This window comes from Aotus nancymaae, unplaced genomic scaffold, assembly GCF_030222135.1.
Source record: "Aotus nancymaae isolate 86718 unplaced genomic scaffold, 86718_ANA_hifiasm-v0.15.2.pri h1tg000108l, whole genome shotgun sequence".
NCBI lineage: Eukaryota > Metazoa > Chordata > Mammalia > Primates > Aotidae > Aotus > Aotus nancymaae.
Genome location: NW_026988523.1, coordinates 15,089,416 through 15,107,783, shown reverse-complemented (window position 1 = coordinate 15,107,783; position 18,368 = coordinate 15,089,416). Strand labels below are relative to the sequence as shown.

Genomic DNA, 18,368 nt, shown 5'->3' with positions numbered 1-18,368 from the left:
CAATATTAAAATTTTCCAATCCATGAACATGGGTTGGCTTTTCATCTATTTAGACTTTCTTTAATTTCTTAGAGCAATGGTTTGTAGTTTCAGCATACAAGCCATTCACCTCCTTGGTTTACATTATTTCTAGGTATTTTATTATTTTGAGTGCTATTGTAAATGGAATTTTCTTAATTTTATTTTCAGATTGTTTATTACTGATATATAAAAACAAAACTGATTCTGTGTTCTGATTTTGCACCCTTCAACTTTACAGAATTTTTTTATTAGCTATCATATGTTTTTGGTGGATTTCTTGTGATTTTCTATATATAGGATATATAGGATCATGTCATCTGCAAACAGTGAGTTTTACTTCCTCCCTTACAATTTGGATGCATTTTATTTCTTTTTGCCTAGTTGCTCTGGCTAGGACTTCTGGTTCAATGTTGAATAGCAGTGGCAAAAATGGACATCATTGTCTTTTCTGATACTAGGGGATGTTATTGGCAGAATTGTGTCCCTCCAAAATTCATATATTGAAGTCCTAACCCCAGTACCCTAAAATGTAAGCATATTGGAGATCAAGTGTTTAAAGAGATGATTAAATTAAATTAAAATGAGGCCATTAGGGTTGGCCCTAATCCAACTTGACTGGCATCCTTAAAAGAAAGGAAATTTGGACACAGAAAAAGACATCAGGGGTGCACGTGCACAGAAGGATGCCCATGTGAAGAGGCAGCAAAACCACAATCACCTGCAAGCTGAGAGAGGTCTCAGAAGAAACCAAATCTGTTGACACCTTGATCTTGGCTTCCATCCTCTAGAACTTTAAAGAGTATGTACTCTTTACTGGCCGAGTGCAGTGGCTTACTCCTATAATCCTAACACTTTGAGAGGCCAAAATGGACAAATCACTTGAGGTCAGGAGTTTGAGATCAGCCTGGCCAACATGGTGAAAACCCGTCTCTACTAAAAATACAGAAATTAGCCAGGTGTGGTGGCATGCACCTGTAATCTGAGCTAATCGGGAGGCTGAGGCATGAGAATCACTTGAATCTGGGAGGCGGAAGTTGCAGTGAGCCGAGATCACACCACTGCACTCCAGCCTGGGTGACAGAGTAAAACGCAGTCTCAAAAAAAGAAAATAGCCGGGCGCGGTGGCTCACGCCTGTAATCCCAGCACTTTGGGAGGCCAAGGCAGGTGGATCACGAGGTCAAGAGATCGATACCATCCCGGTCAACATGGTGAAACCCCGTCTCTACTAAAAATACAAAAAATTAGCTGGGCATGGTGGCGCGTGCCTGTAATCCCAGCTACTCAGGAAGCTGAGGCAGGAGAATTGCCTGAACCCAGGAGGCAGAGGTTGCGGTGAGCCGAGATCGCGCTCCAGCCTGGGTAACAAGAGTGAAACTCCGTCTCAAAAAAAAAAAAAAAAAAAAGAAAATAAATTTCTGTGGTTTGAGCCACCAAAGGGGAAAGTTTTCAGCATTTCACCACTGAGTATGTTGTTAGCTGTGGATTTTTAAAATAAATTCTCCTTATCCTGTTGAGGTAATTTTCTTCTATTCCTAGTTTTCTGAGTGTTTTTATCATTAAAAGGTATTGGATTTTGTCAAATGCTTTTTCTGTATCAATTGAGATTAGTTGTGTAATTTAATTTTCCCCTTCATCCTATTAACGTGGTGTGTTATCATTGATTTTTGTATATTAAATCACTCTTGTATTCCTGGAATAAATCTCACTTCATCATGGTGTATAACCTTTTAAAAATGTTGTTGAGTTCAGTTTGCTGGGATTTATTGAGGATTTTTGTATTTACATTCAAAAGAAATATTGCTCTATAGTTTTCCTCCTGGTATTTTTGTCTAGCTTTATTATCAGATAATGCTGGCCTGAAAATTAGGAAGTGTTCTCATAGATTTTGAAGGAATTTGAGAAAGATTGGTGTTAATTCTTTTTTTAACTTTTATTTTAGGTTTAGGGGTACATGTGAAGGTTTGTTACATAGGTAAACGTGTTATGGGGGTTTGTTGTACATGTTATTTCATCACCCAGGTATTAAGACCCGTACCCAATAGTATCTTTTCTGCTCCTATCTCTCCTCCCACCCTCCCCCATCAAGTAGACCCCAGTGTCTGCTGTTTTCCTCTTTGGATTCGTAAGTTATTATTTAGCATTCATGGTGTTAATTCTTGAAATGTTTGGTAGATTTATCAATGAAACTATCTAATACTGGACTTTTCTTTGTTGGGAGAGTTTAGATTACTGATTTTTTAATCTCTTTACTATTATAGGTCTGTTCAGATTTTATATTTCTTCTTGAGCCAGTTTTGATAATTTGTGAGTTTCTAGGAATTTGTATACTTAATTTTTGTTTGTGTGAAATCAATGCATTTGTTGGTGTACAGTTGTTCATAGGTATAAAAAATAATGATAGTATAATCATAGAATATGATTATAAATCATTTTTATTTCTTTAAGGTCAGTAGTAATGTAGCTTCATATCTGATTTTGGTTATTTGTGCCTTCTCTATTTTTCTCTTATTGTAGCTAAAGTTTTGTCATTTTTGTTGATCTTTTGAAAGAACCAATTTTTGATTTTCTTTTTTATTTTTCCTATTCTCTATTTCATTTAACTCTAATCTTTATCATTGCCTTTTACTGTTGGCTTTGGGTTTAATTGGCTCTTTTTCTAGTTTTTTAAGATGTAAAATTAGATTGCTGATTTGAGATCTTTCTTTTTTAATATAGGCATTTACTGCTATAAATTTCTTTCTGAGTTCTGCTTTTCCTGCATCCTATATATTTTGGTATGTTGTATTTTCGTTTTCATTTATCTCAAAGTATCTTCAAATTTTCCTTGTGTTTTCATCTTTGAGCTGTTTAAGAATACATTGTTTAATTTTCACATATTTCTAAATTTTCTAGTTTTCTTTCCATAATTGACTTCTACTTTAATTCCATTGTGGTTGGAGAAGATGGATTTATTGAGACTTGTTTTGTGGCCTAATAGATGGTGTATACTGGAGAATGTTCCATATGCATTCCAGAAGAATGTGTATCCTTTTGTGTTGGACTTGGTGGGGGAGTCTATAAATGTGTGTTAGGTCGAGTTGGATTATACTGTTCAAGTCCTCTATTTTTTTATTGGTCTTCTGTCTAGATGTTCTAGTTATTTTTAAAAGTGGTATAGAAATCTCCAACAATTATTATAGAACTATTTCTTCCTTCAATTCTTTGAATGTTTACTTTATACATTTTGAGAACTTGTTATTTGATTTCTATATGCTTATTGGTACATTTTCTTGATGAATTAACTCTTTTGTTAATATATAATATCTTTCTTGGTCTTTAGCAACAATTGTGTTATTGAAGTCTATTTTATCTAATGTTAGTATAGCCAACCTAGCTCTTTTTTTATTACTATTTGTACAGAATATCTTTTTATTCTTTCACTATTAACCTATTTGTGTGTCTTCGAATCTAAAGTGAGATTCTTTTTTTGTTTGAGACAGAGTCTCACTCTGTTGCCCAGGCTGGAGTACAGTGGTGCGATCTCAGCTCACTGCTCCCAGGTTCAAGCAATTCTCCTGCCTCAGCCTCCTAAGTAGCTGGGATTACAGGCATGCACCACCATGCCTGGCTAATTTTTGTATTTGTAGTAGAGGTGGGGTTTCACCACATTGGCCAGGCTGTTCTCAAACTCCTGACCTCATAATCCACCCACCTTGGCCTCCCAAAGTGCAGGTATTACAGGCCTGAGCCACCATGCCTGGCCTAAAATGAGATTCTTATAACATTTTATAGTTGGATTATTTTTCTTTATCCTTCTTACCAGTCTTTTTAAATTGGTAATCTTAATCCATTTACATTTAAGGTGATTACTGATAAGGAAGGACTTCTGCCATTGGCTACTTTTTTTCCTACATGTGATATTCGTTTTATGTTATGCAGTGTTTTCAGTACCCTCTTCTTTTGTGTTTGATGATGTTTTTTAGTGTATCATTTAAATTTACTCCATATTTCCTTTTGTGCATATTTTTTAGTTATATTCTTGGTGATTATTAAAGGAATTATAACTCACATTCTACTTTTTTTTTTTTTTTTTTTTTTGAGATGGAGCTTTGCTCTGTCACCCAGGCTAGAGTGCAGTAACACAAGCTCTGCTCACTGCAAATGCTGCCTCCCGGGTTCAAGCGATTCTCCTGCCTCAGCCTTCCAAGTAGCTGGGATTACAGGTGCCTGCCGCCATGCCCAGCAATTTTTGTATTTTTAGAAGAGACGGGGTTTCACCATCTTGGCCAGGCTGGTCTCTAACTCCTGACCTCGTGATCCACCTGCCTTGGTCTTCCAAAGTACTGGGATTACAGGCGTGAGCCACCGTGCCCAGCCTCACATCCTACATTTATAACAATTGAGTTTGAATTGATACCAACTTTTCTTTAGTAACATACAGCTCCATCCCTCCTTTATTTTGTTATTGTTACAAATTACATCTTTATACATTGTTTCCCTATTAGCATGGATTTATAATTATTGTTTTAGGCATTGGTATCTTAAATTACATAGGAAACAAAAACAGGAGTCACAAGCCAAAAATACAGTAATACTGCCTTTATATTTACCCTTGTTTTTACCTATAGGGTCCTATATTCTAGACCCTATATCCCTAGTCTACTGGATACCTCTACCTAGTGACTCGATGGGCACTTCAAATTTATTGGCACCTAAACTAAACTCATTGTCTTTCTCTATCATACTATTTCTCTCTCCTGTGTTTCTTGTTTCAGCGAATAAGAAAAATATAAGTGAGGAGAGTTTCCGAGTTCTTATGAATTATTTGTTTACAGAGGTAATCCTTGTAATATCCTTCTGCCACCAATGTATGTAATACCTGCACAAATGAATTTGTAGGTTGCTGATTTAGTAAGGTTTATAGGAATTTTACATATATCTGGATAAAGTGTTCACTCTCATTTACCAAATAAATGGAAATATAAATGAGGTGGAAAGGAGTTTTGTCTATTAAAGTGGCAAATATTGTACAAATTTTTTTTAATTCCATATTGGTTTGTTTATAACAAAATCAGCGTTCTTAACCCAAGTTTTAATTGATTAAGCTTTACTGGAGAGGAATTTTGCAAAGAGACTTAAAATGTCTATACCTTTTGATTCAGCAATTTCCTGTCTAGTAACGTTTCCTAAATGAATAGAGATGTACATAAGGATTTGTTATAGTATTTTCATAATGTTGAAAACTCATAAACCATCTAAATAAAAGTGAGAAATTCATAAGTTGTAATATATCTGATACATGAGTATGTAATTGTTAAAAATTAGCCTTTGTTCAATCTGAGGAAGCAAAAAAATAAAGAGAGAAAAAAAGAAAAATTAGTCTTTGATGTGCTATTTACGATAGCAAAGACAGGGATATAATGACAAAATCAGAATTCAAAAGTATATACAATGTATGGTATGCTCAACTGGCATTTGAATAAATGAATATATGCATGGGAAATATACTAAAGGGAAATATCTATATAAATGAAGGTTTTCTTTAGTTAAGAATTTACAAGTTAATTTTTCCATTTTTGTTATGCTTTCTTTTTCATGTTTTTAATAACAAGTGCCATTTTTTGTTTTTTTGTTTTTTGATATAGGGTTTTGCTCTTGTTGCCCAGGCTGAAGTGCAATGGTGCAATCTCAGCTCACTGAAACCTCCACTTCCTGGGTTCAAGCGATTCTCCTGTCTCGGCCTCCTGAGTAGCTAGGGTTACAGGCATGGGCCACCACACCTAGCTAATTTTGTATTTTTAGTAGGGATGGGGTTTTTCCATGTTGGTCAGACTGGTCTCGAATTCCTGACCTCAAGTGATTGGCCAGCCTCAGCCTCCCAAAATGCTGGGATTACAGGCATGAGCCACCGCACCCAGCCTTATTTTCTTATTAAAAAGTGGTACAGCCAAGCACAGTGGCTCACACCTGTAATCTCAACACTTTGGGAGGCCGAGGTGGGTGGATCACCTGAGGTCGGGAGTTCGAGACCAGCCTCCTGGCCAACATGGTGAAACCCTGTCTCTGCTAAAAATACAAAAGTTAGCTGGGTGTTGTGGCCTGCACCTGTGGTCCCAGCTACTTGGGAGGCTGAGGCAGAAGAATCATTTGAACCTAGGAGGTTGCAGTGAGCCATGATTGCGCCATTGTACTCCAGCCTAGGCGACAGAGCAAGACTCCATCTCAAAATAATAATAATAGTAATAATAAGAATAAGAAGAAAGATAAATGCATGATAATGCCATTCTCATTGGAATGAAAGAATAATAGGCATTTTTCAGAATATATTTCCAAATTTTATATTTGGATTTATATTTTAAAAGTCCTTCATACTGCTGGGCATGGTGGCTACCACCTATAATTCCAGCACTTTGGGAGGCTGAGGTGGGCGATCGCTTGAGCTCAGGAGTTTGAGACCAGCCTGTACAATATAGCAAAACCCTACCTCTACAAAAAATACAAAAATTATCCAGGCAGGGCAATGTGTGCCTATAGTCCCAGCTACTCAGGAGGCTACGGTGGGAGGATCGCTTGAGCCTAGGAGGTGGAGGATCGCTTGAGCCATAATCATGCCACTGCACTCCCTCCTGGGTGACAGAATTAGACCCTGTCTCAAAATAAATAAATAAAAGCCCTTCAGTCTTTATGGCACTAATAATGAAGTTATCTCCTCCTTTCTACTCCCAATGCATATTCTAGAATCTTTGATATATAGAATTTTGTTGATTTAGGAGCCATGCGCGGTGGCTCATACCTGTAATCCCAGCAGTTTGGGAGGCCGAGGCAGGTGGATCACCTGAGGTCAGGAGTTCGAGACCAGCCTGGCTAACATGGCGGTGCCCCGTCTCTACTAAAATTACAAAAATTAGCCAGGCATGGTTGCAGGTGCCTGTAATCCCAACTACTCAGGAGGCTGAAGCAGGAGAATCGCTTGAACCTGGGAGGCAGAGGTTTCAGTGAACTGAGATCAAGCACCAGCCTGGGTGACAAGAGTGAAAAAAAAAAAAATTTTTGCCTTAAAAAAACCTGCCTTAAAAAAAAAAAAGAATTTTGTTGATTAACTAAAATTGGAGAGTCATTTTGAGTAAAAGAAAACAAAGGGATACATAGGGCAGAGCATGAGGTCTGGTATCATATTGACCTAGATCTCAAGCTTGGCTTCGCTACTAATTTTGACAATTCATTTAATCCTGTCAAGCTTCAATTTCCTTAACCTTACAGCAGGGATAATAATACTTATGTCAAGGAACTATTGCAAGGCTTAAGGAGGTAATATGTAAAGTTCAAAATATGACACATAGCTAATACCCAGTGTTTAATAGTTATAAAATTATGAACAATTGTAAAGAAAAATTTTATTCCAACATTTATTGAGGAACTGATACTTTGAGCATTTAATAAATGCTAGTCTTTAATAAATGATAAGTCTTTTGTGAGGAGCACTTGTCTAGTAAGTAACTGATTAAATGACATGTTTCAGTTTAACCTATTATTGAAAATGCAAGTGTTTTATTTCTTTTTAGGTAAAGGATTTATCTTCGGACACACTTCTCCAACAGCATGATGATTTGGATTTGGCTTTGGATAACTGTTATAGTGGAGATACAGTAATAATTTTTCCAGGAGTATATCAAGCTGCAAATCTTGCTTTGTTGACAGATGACATCATTATAAAGGGTTAGCCAGGACATCCTTTGTAGTTTTTTTATAACAATGTATACTGCACAAATTGGGTATTCTAAACATGCTTCATGGAATTATTATAAATTACAACAGAATTTATGTTTTACAAAAATCCTTTATGTCCCTTTTATAATTAAGATATGTTCATCATATTTTCTATTAGCTCCATTTATATTTTTACCAAAACCACTTTTTTCTTATCTATCTTTACTGCTTTTCATATCACTTGACTAAGAAAACCCAGATATAAAGCTATATTAAAATATGCTCATCATTTTCTCAAAAAGGCTAATATCACATGCTAACTCACCAAAACAGAAGTAGAAACGCAGAATTTACTAAATTTCTTTTAGGACTTGAACATATTTAGAAACTTTCTGGCTTTTTGACCTTGAAGTAAGAGTATTCTCATGGTCTAACCAACAACAACAAAGGCTAGACATGGTGCCTATAGACTATAATCCCAGCACTTTGGGAGGCTGAGGCAGGTGGATTGCTTAGAGCCCAGGAGTTTGAGACCAGCCTGGACAACATAGTGAAACCCCATCTCTGCAAAAAATTCAAAAATTAGCTGGATGTAGTGGCACACACTTGTAGTCCAGTTACTTGTAAGGCTGAGGTAGGACAGTCACTTGAGCTCAGGTTTCAGTGAGCCATGATCGAGTCACAGCACTCCAGCCTGGGTGACAGAGAAATATCTCAAAAAAAAGAAAAAGAAAAAGATTACACTATAGTTATGTATCTACTTTATATTATTTGTTAAAAATATGTGAAACTGGGCACTGTGCTATGTACCTGTAGTCCCAGCTTACTCAGGAGGCTGGGGCAGGAGGATCACTTGAGCCCAGGAGTTTGAGACTAGCCTGGGCAATATAGCAAGACCCATCTCTAAAAATGCACACACATTGGCCAGGCGTGGTGGCTCACTCCTGTAATCCCAGCGCTTTGGGAGGCTGAGGTGGGCAGATCACCTGAGGTTGGGAGTTAGAGACCAGCCTGACCAACATGGAAAAACCCCATCTCTACTAAGAGTACAAAATTATCTGGGCGTGGTGGCACATGCATGGAATCCCAGCTACTCGGGAGGCTGAGGCAGGAGAATTGCTTGAACCCGGGAGGCAGAGGTTGCGGTAAGCCGAGATGGCACCATTGTACTTCAGCCTGGACAACAAGAATGAAACCGCATTTCAAAAAAAAAAAAAAAAAATGCACACACACACACACACACACACACAAAAGGAAAAACTTTAGTAATAGCAAGTATTGTTGAATGACTAAAGGGCTTTAAAATGGGAGATTACTGATGTAATGTATTTTTATCCCTATGAATCAGGAGTTGGAAAGAGAGAGGAAATTATGATTACTTCTGAACCTTCTCATGACAGTTTTGTGGTGTCCAAAGCTGACAATGTGAAACTAATGCATCTATCTTTGATACAACAAGGGACGGTTGATGGTATCGTGGTAGTGGAGTCTGGTCACATGACTCTAGAAAACTGCATATTAAAATGTGAAGGAACAGGAGTGTGTGTTCTTACAGGGGCTGCTTTGACAATTACAGACAGTGAAATAACTGGTGCCCAGGTATTTCATTCTTTAAAAAGTATGGCTTTATATGACTATAGATAACAACTTCGAGTGATCTTAATATACAAATAAAGGGTAGCAATTTCTTCATCTTTTAGTGGAATTCTAATTAAACTTAGTACCTGGTAGACATCAACAAAATGAGTACAAGAGTGTCATAGTACCTTTAGGAAAAATGAAATGCTAGGTCCAAAGTAAGGAATATTTAGCTTTGTTTTATAAGCGTGATTTTTTTTTTTTTTAATCTGGAAAACAGTGGCTATACCAGAAATCATGAGCCAGTTACTTGATAGTTTATTTTTAAAGAAATAAGACATGTAAGTTATCAGACATTGATGTTAGGTATTATGATTAGTTCTAACAGCTTCTGAATAATCAGGACATAAAAAACTTGAAGGCAAGCACAGTGGCTCATTTCTGTAATCCCAGCAGTTTGGAAACTGAGGTGGGAGGATCGCTTGAGCCTAGGAGTTTGAGAGCAGCCTGGGCAACCCAGTAAGACCTTGTCTTTTACAATAAATAAATAAAAATTAAAAGCTTGAGTCTTTAGATAACAATCACAAAGATTATTAAAGGACTGCAGAATTGGATGAGAAAAAAGATTAAAGGAAATAGAAAAACAAGAGCACCTTTTAAAAGAATTTTTTAAATTTCCACTAAAATGAGGAAATATACTCTAGTGGCATTACATGGGATTTATAGCAGATGTAAATTTTTACATTTGCTTAAAGAGGTTTTGGACTCCCTTGTAGAAAATCATTTGGGTGGCAGAATAAGGTAATGGATTATATGACCTCAACCTTCTAAGGATCTATCTAACAGATATTTACATTTTCAATATTTTTAAGTATTATGTTTACAATTAACAGTTGCATGCATTATCATGTGTTTTCATGTAATGTTTACATTGCTAATACATAATTATAATTTTCAAGTCTAAAGAAGATTTTGGAGAGGGGTTTTTGTATCTATTTTGTAGATAGTTTAATTTGCTTTTAATTTACAGGGTGCTGGTGTTGAACTGTATCCTGGAAGCGTAGCCATTTTGGAAAGAAATGAAATTCATCACTGTAATAACCTCAGAACCAGTGACAGTTCAAAAAGCACCTTAGGTGGAGTTAATATGAAGGTATTCTCTCTTATTTCTTGATGTACAATTGTTATATGAATTGTAACTAATTATAAGTACTAAAATATTAGTTTTAGTCTTAAAAGGTATTCTAAATATCATCATTGATTTTGAAAAGAATAGTACAAGTAATAAAATATGATCAAATGATGGCTGATGGGAAATAAGTTTAGCCTTATAATTTTATAATTGGTACTTAAATTCTTTGCAAATAACCTTGAATGTGATAAATTGTATAGATTTTTCTCTTAAAGACATTTTAGAGTTTTCATTGATCAGATCTGTAATACATTTTGGTATTACAAATTACTTTAACAAGTAAAGCAAATTAAGAATAATAATATATTAAGAAGCATTTGAAGTCTTACTTTCAAAGTTGTGTTAAATGATTTAAGCTAACCAATTAAAACATTAATAGCAATAATTTCTAGGTGAAATGTCTTTTAATTCCTTTCTGCTTCTATAAATCCTATCTTTCTAAGTCCCTTTCTAGGCTTGTGTAGTTAATGAACTTTCATGTTAATGAAGTTTTTTTCTAGAACATTCTAATTCTTTGTTTTGTGAATGTATATTTTGTCTTCTCAAATAGATTATAAATTACCTAAGGGCAGGAATTGTATTATATATTATTAGTAGCCTCCCACTCCCTGTATGATTCTGGACACTAAGTCAGATAATTGGTTGAAAATAAGGTACAAATGGTGAATGGAAGCAGTTTTAAAATCTTTGATTTATCTTAAAACATTTTTTCTGTTCTTAAATATTTTCCAATTTTTCAGTGGTCCTTGAACATTAGCATGCATCAGAATCATTGTTACAGAGGCCCACTCTGTTTTCTGATTCAGTGGGTCTAGGCTAAAGCCTGAGAATTTGTTTTGTAAGTTCCTAGGTGATACTTATACTGCTGGTTGAACTCACACTTTAAGAATCATATTCCTGCCGGGTGTGGTGGCTCACGCCGGTCATCCCAGCACTTTGAGAGGCTGAGACAGGTGGATCATGAGGTCAGGAGCGTGAGACCAGCCTGGCCAATATGGTGAAACCCTGTCTTTACTAAAAATACAAAAAATAGCCAAGCATGGTGGCACACACCTGTAGTCCCAGCTACTTGGGAGGCTGAGGCAGAAGAATCACTTGAACCTGGGAGGTGGAGGTTGCAGTGAGCCAAGATTGTGTCACTGTACTCCAGCCTAGGTGACAGAGTGAGATTCCATCTCAAAAAAAAAAAAAAAAAAAAAAAAAAGTCATATTCCTGCTACTCAAAGTGTGAGCCATGGACCAGCAGCATTGGCATCACCTGGTAGTTTCCTAGAACTGCCTCACACCAGACCTCTTGAACGAACTGTGGTCTTTAATAAGCTCCCCAGATGATTTATACTTAAATTAAAATTTGATAAACATGGTTTATAAAATCTAACAAGATCTGGGTCCTGCTTTCTCCAACTTAATTTCCTTCCAATATTCCTCTTATACAATGTATTCAAGCCACAGTGGCTTTCTTTGTGTTCCCAGAAATTAACCTTGTTTTGGCTGTTACCTTCACCTGAAGCACTCTTTCTATAGATCTTCTTATTACTCTCTGAATGTGATTGTTCCTCTTCAAAGAAGCCTTTAAAAAGAACACTCTAGTTCTAACCTCTCCCCACCCAGTCATGCTATCACATTACCTTATTTTCTCCAAATCCCATATTATCTGAAATTATTTATTTTCATGTTTATTATGTTATAAGAGGTCAGTTTAATGGGCTGTATCCCCATACAGAATTAGTTGTTTTTATCAATAACTGATAAAAGTTACTTGAAAATTTCATCTAATATTTTCTTATTAATTACTTTTGTAGTTAATAATACATTAGATGGTCTCATGAAAATAGCACTTAACACTTGTTCAAAATTCAGCTGTTTGAAGAAATCTGTTAATCTAAGAATAAAGTCAAAGCTATTTTTTATATGTTCATTACTTCATTTTTTAAATAAAATTATTGAAAAACTAATTTCCTCAAATAATTTAACAGGTTCTTCCAGCACCCAAATTGAAGATGACTAGTAATCATATTTATAGCAACAAAGGCTATGGAGTAAGCATTCTTCAGCCAACAGAACAGTTTTTTATTGTAGCAGAAGAAGCTCTCAACAAAAGGGCTGCTTCAGGAGATAAAAAAGATGATAAGATGCTCTTCAAAGTAATGCAAAACCTGAATCTGGAAATGAATAATAATAAGATAGAAGCAAATGTAAAAGGGGATATCAGAATAGGCACAAGTTAAAGCATCTGGATTGACATTAAAGTTTTATATTTCAGAAATATGTTTAATAAATGATTCTCATATCCCATTGAAATGGTAGTTTCAATTAAATTCAAAGCTTAATTAAAAATATTTAAATATCATAAAGATTTTTTTGAATGATTCATTTTAACATGTTTTCAAAATAACAGCTTTATTGAAATATAATTCACATACCATAAAATTAACACATTACAAAGTGTACAATTCAATTAGTATATTTTTAGTATATGGTACAGTCATCACTAATCCAGAAACAAATATGGCTTTAAATATTGTTTTCTAATACTCCTCCAATAAAAAGCATTAGGTGGGCTGGGCACAGTGGCTAATGCCTGTAATCTCAGCATTTTGGAAGGCCAAGGCAGGTGGATCACCTGAGGTCGGGAGTTCAAGACCAGCCTGACCAACATGGAGGAACCCCGTCTCTATTAAAAATAAAAAATTAGCCAGATGTGGTCGCCTATGCCCGTAATCTTAGCTACTCAAGAGGCTGAGGCAGGAGAATTGCTTGAACCTGGGAAGCTAAGGTTTCGGTGAGCTGAGGTGATGCCATTTCATCCAGCCTGGGCAACAAGCGAGAAACCCCATCTCAAAACAACAATAACAAAAAAAAAAAAAAAAAAAAAAAAGCAACAACAAAAAAGCATTAGGTGTTCTATATAAACAGTAGGGAAAATTTAATTTATAGCTAATTCCTAGTAACCAGAATAAGATAATATGTTATATATTAAAATAGGATAGGTTCTTCAAACTCATTCTTGGTGGTATAAATTTTAGAAGGAAAAAAAAGTGAAAAAAAAAATAGAATGGATTCAACAGCAAGAAACAAGGACATCCAAAATAACAGAGATAAACAATATAGAAATGTATTTCTCCCTCATAGTCAAGAAGTGCAGAGCTACTCACTATAGGGCTAATAGATGTTCCTTGTGAGAACTCAGTGTAGGGCTGACAGATAGGTGTTTCACGTTGTCAGAAATTCAAGTTTCGTCTATATTGTTTCACGATTGTAAGATTTCCATTAAAAATCACCATACTTGCCAGGCACAGTGGCTCATGCCTGTAATTGAAGCACTTTGGGAGGCCGAGGCTGGCAGATCATGAGGTCAGGAGTTAGAGACCAGCCTGGCCAACATAGTGAAACCCCCGCCTCAACTAAAAATAAAAAAAAATTAGCCGGGCATGGTGACGGCACTTGTAATCCTAGCTACTTGGAAGGCTGAGGCAGGAGAATCACTTGAACCTGGGAGACAGAGATTGCAGTGAGCCGAGATTGCACCACTGCACTCCAGCCCTGCAACAGAGCAAGACTCCGTTTCAAAAAAAAAAATCACCATACGATCCAAGACAACAATTGGTTATCAAGCTTTCATGTCTAGTTTTCAGCCAAGCAGAAGGGAAAGAACCTTTCTTCAAAGTTGCACACATTATTTCGACTTTCATGCTTCTAGCTGGAATCTAATCATACAGCTACATTTAGCCGCAAAAGAGAAATACAATACGAATAGTCTTTTTTGTAAAGCAGAGCTTATGTTGACTTAAGAATATAAAAAGAAATAAGCATCCTGGCTTAAATACTTAAACCTTTAACTTGTACTTCATTTTATCTGTAACCTAACAAAGGTTACGCTGAATTGCTGTAAACAATCTCTTGAAGCTGAGAGTTGACCATTGTTATTTATTTATTTATTTTTGAGACCTAGTCTAACTCTGTTGCCAGGCTGGAGTGCAGTGGCGTGATCTCTGCTCACTGCAACCTCCGCCCCCCAGGTTCATGCAATTCTCCTGCCTCAGTCTCCTGAGTAGCTGGGATTACAGGCACACGCCACCACGCCCAACTAACTTTTGTATTTTTAGTAGAGATGGAGTTTCACCATGTTGAGCAGGATGGTATCAGTCTCCTGACCTCGTGATGATCTGCCCGCCTTGGTCCCCCAAAGTGCTGGAATTACAGGCGGGAGCCACCGCGCCCAACTGATCATTTATTTTTAAAGGCATGATTGTCCTTCAGTGTTTCATTAAACAGCACTTTTTTAAAAGAAGAAAATCTATTGGCAATTCCATAGGCTTTGTTTATACAAAGTGTTGTGTACACAGAGACTTGTTAAAATAATTCCAGGATTGTCCTGGGGGGCCTTAACAAGAACAGTCTTTCTATAATGAATGTAATGAGTGTTAAGAGTGGGGATTTTCCTTTTTCCATCCTCTTCCCCCAACTTTCTCAGGTTTTGGCTTCAGAAAGAGCAGGTGATGGGCAAAGTAGTATCTTCGAAGATGTTCAAAAAAAGCAGTAGCCTGTGTGAGCAAACTTCTTACTCATTGGCCATCTACTTCCTTTCTGTTGCTGCCACTGGTTTCTTACCAATTTGTCTTTTCCCAGGCTAACTACAGAATATGGTGATACTGTTTTTTTCCTTTCATGATTCTAAAACATATACAAAGCATTTTTAAGATTTTCTAAGAATTCTGATATTTCATAAAGTTAATTTTTTTCCTCTTCTACCTTATAAGACTTATGTATATAATAATAGATAATATAATCTATAAAATATATAAATATATAAATAATATATATTATTAAATAATAATATATAAATATATATTTTATGTTATATATATTATATATTTTATATATTATATATTTAACTATATTATAGTTAAATAGTATATAGTTATTAACACATAAATAATATATTTAATATTTTAAATAATTTAATATATTTAATATGTTTAAATATGTATATACTCTTATTCTTAAATATTCAAATATGTATATATTTAATGTTATATATTAAATATATATTATATAATATATATTTATGCATTAAATATATATAATATATATTTATGTATTAAATAATAAATAATTTATATATTTAACTATATATTTTATAGATTATATTATCTATTATAATCTTTACATTTATATTACTATATATTTATATATTTTATAGATTATATTATCTTAACTTTTAATATATATAAATATATATTTATGATTCTTTTTACATGTTTATTTTAAAAAAATTTTAAATATTAATATATATTTAATTTTTACATATTTATATATTTTAAAAGTTAATCATAAAATAATCATAGAAAAGTTAAGAATCCTATATTATTAAATATATTTATATATTTATATATAAAAATTTAATCTTATATAAGAATTATGTATACGATTAATAATAGATTAATAATAGATAATATAATCTATAAAATAGTTAAATATATAAATAATATATATTTATTCTTATTTAAATATGTACATATTCTTAAATATTTAAATATGTATATATTTTCATTCTTATGTATATTTAAAAAGTTAATCTTGAGATGTGAGATTATTATATTACAGAGAGATATTTTATATATATAATGTATTAATACAAAAATGTAAAAGTGTAAAATAATGTGTTTAGTGGTTATTTTTTACATTTTAGCATGAAAAATGTTTTATGTTTATGCCTGTTAAGATGAGAAACATTAAACATTGGATTAAGTAGCCAACTGCTTTGTTACCTTAATGTTAAATTTATTTCTAGATATGAAAGAAATATGGAATTTCAAAGTTTGAAAATTCCTAAAAGTGCTTCCATTTAAGATAAATCCTAGGAGACTAGTTCATCCCAGTTTGCTCAGGACTTTCCCTGTTTTAGCACTTCTTCTGTCTTAGGAAAACATATAGCCCTGGGCCAATTGAGACATTTGGCATCTCCAGTCAGTTTCCAGGAACTGTATGTATTATATAATATTATTAAATACATTATTAAATATATGTATTATAATACTGTATGTATTATATATGTATATAATTTTTTATATGTATATAATTATATACATATAATTTTATATGTATATAATTATATACATATAATTTTATATGTATATAATTATATACATATAATTTTATATGTATATAATTTTTTATTTATATATCATATATTTATATATGTTTTTTATATATACACACATATATATACTGTGGTATATATATATACCACATTTTCTTTATCCATATGCATTTTTTTTATGTCTTAAAATTTTTTTAATCTTTAATTTTGTGGATACATAGTAGGTGTATATATTTATGAAGTACATGAGATATTTTAATATAGGCATGCAATGAGTAATAAGCACATCAAAATAAATGGGGCACCCATCACCTCAAGCATTTATTTATCCTTTCTTTTTGTTACAAACAATCCAATTATACACTTTTAGCTGTCTTTTTAAAAAATTTTATTTCAATCGTTTTTGGGGAACAGGTGGTGTGTTTGGTTGCATGAATAAGTTCTTTAGTTGTGATTTCTGAGATTTTAGTGAACCCACCACCTGAGCAGTGTACAGTGTACTCGATGTGTAGTCTTTTATCTCTCACCCCCCCTTCCCAATCTTCCCCCTAAGTCCCCAAAATCCATTGCGTCATTCTTACGCCTTTGTGTCCTCATAGCTAGCTGAGCTCGCACTTATAAGTGAGAACATATATTTGGTTTTCCATTCCTGAGTTACTTTACATAGAATAATGGTTTCCAACTCCATCCAGGCTGACATGAATGCCATTATTTCATTCCTTTTTATGGCTGAGTGGTATTCCATAGTGTGTGTGTGTGTGTGTGTGTGTATACACACGTATGTATTATGTATGTGTATATATACTGTATGTATTATATATGTATATAATTTTTTATTTATATATCATGTATTTATATATGTTTTTTATATACACACACACACATATATACTGTGGTATATAGATATACCACATTTTCTTTATCCACTAGGTTGATGGGCATTTAGGCTGTTTCTGTATTTTTGCAGTTATGAATTGTGCTGCAATAAATATATGTGTGCAAGTGTCTTTTTCATGTAATGATTTCCTTTCACCTGGGGAGATAACCAGTAGTGGGACTGCTGGATCAAATGGTAGATCTACTTTTAGTTCAGGAATCTCCATACTGTTTTCCATAGTGGTTGCACTAGTTTATATTCCTACCCAGCAGTGTAAAATTGTTCCCATTTCACCACATCTATGCCAACCTCTATTGTTTTTTGATTTTTAAATTATGGCCATTCATGCAGGAGTAAGGTGGTATCTCATCATGGTTTTAATTTGCATTGCCCTGATAATTAGTGATGTTGAGCATTTTTCATATGTTTCTTGGCCATTTGTATAGCTTTTTTTAAAAAAATATTATTTTATTATTTTTTGAGATGGAGTCTCGCTCTGTTGCTCAGGCTGGAGGGCAGTGGAGCGTTTTCGGTTCACTGTAACCTCCGCCTCCTGGGTTCCAGCCATTCTCCTGCCTCAGCCCCCTGCCCCGAGTAGGTGGGATTACAGGTACGCACCACTATGTTCGGCTAGTTTTTATATTTTTAGTAGAGATGAGGTTTCACCATGTTGGCCACGGTGAACTGACCGCAGGCGATCTATCCACCTCAGCCTCCCAAAGTGCTGGAATTACAGGTGTGAGCCACTGTGCCTTGCCGGTATATCTTTTGAGAATTGTCTATTCATGTCCTTAGCCCACTTTTTGATGAGATTATTATTTTCTTGCTGATTTGAGTTCCTTGTAGATTCTGGATTTTAGACCTTTGTTGGATGCATAGTTTGCAAATATTTTCTCCCACTCTGTGGATT

General features: G+C 34.5%; 1 protein-coding gene across 1 annotated transcript in view; it reads left to right on the top strand.

The window, feature by feature from the left end:
* SHCBP1L (SHC binding and spindle associated 1 like) overlaps nucleotides 1–14,548 on the top strand; it is a 79,858-nt gene extending 65,310 nt beyond the window's left edge. The window contains 4 exon segments of the mRNA XM_064370451.1: nucleotides 7,564–7,717; nucleotides 9,057–9,307; nucleotides 10,317–10,439; nucleotides 12,455–14,548. Of these exon segments, the coding sequence (XP_064226521.1) occupies nucleotides 7,564–7,717; nucleotides 9,057–9,307; nucleotides 10,317–10,439; nucleotides 12,455–12,706 (780 nt within the window). The 3' untranslated portion in view covers nucleotides 12,707–14,548.
* The last annotated feature ends 3,820 nt before the right edge of the window (nucleotides 14,549–18,368 follow it).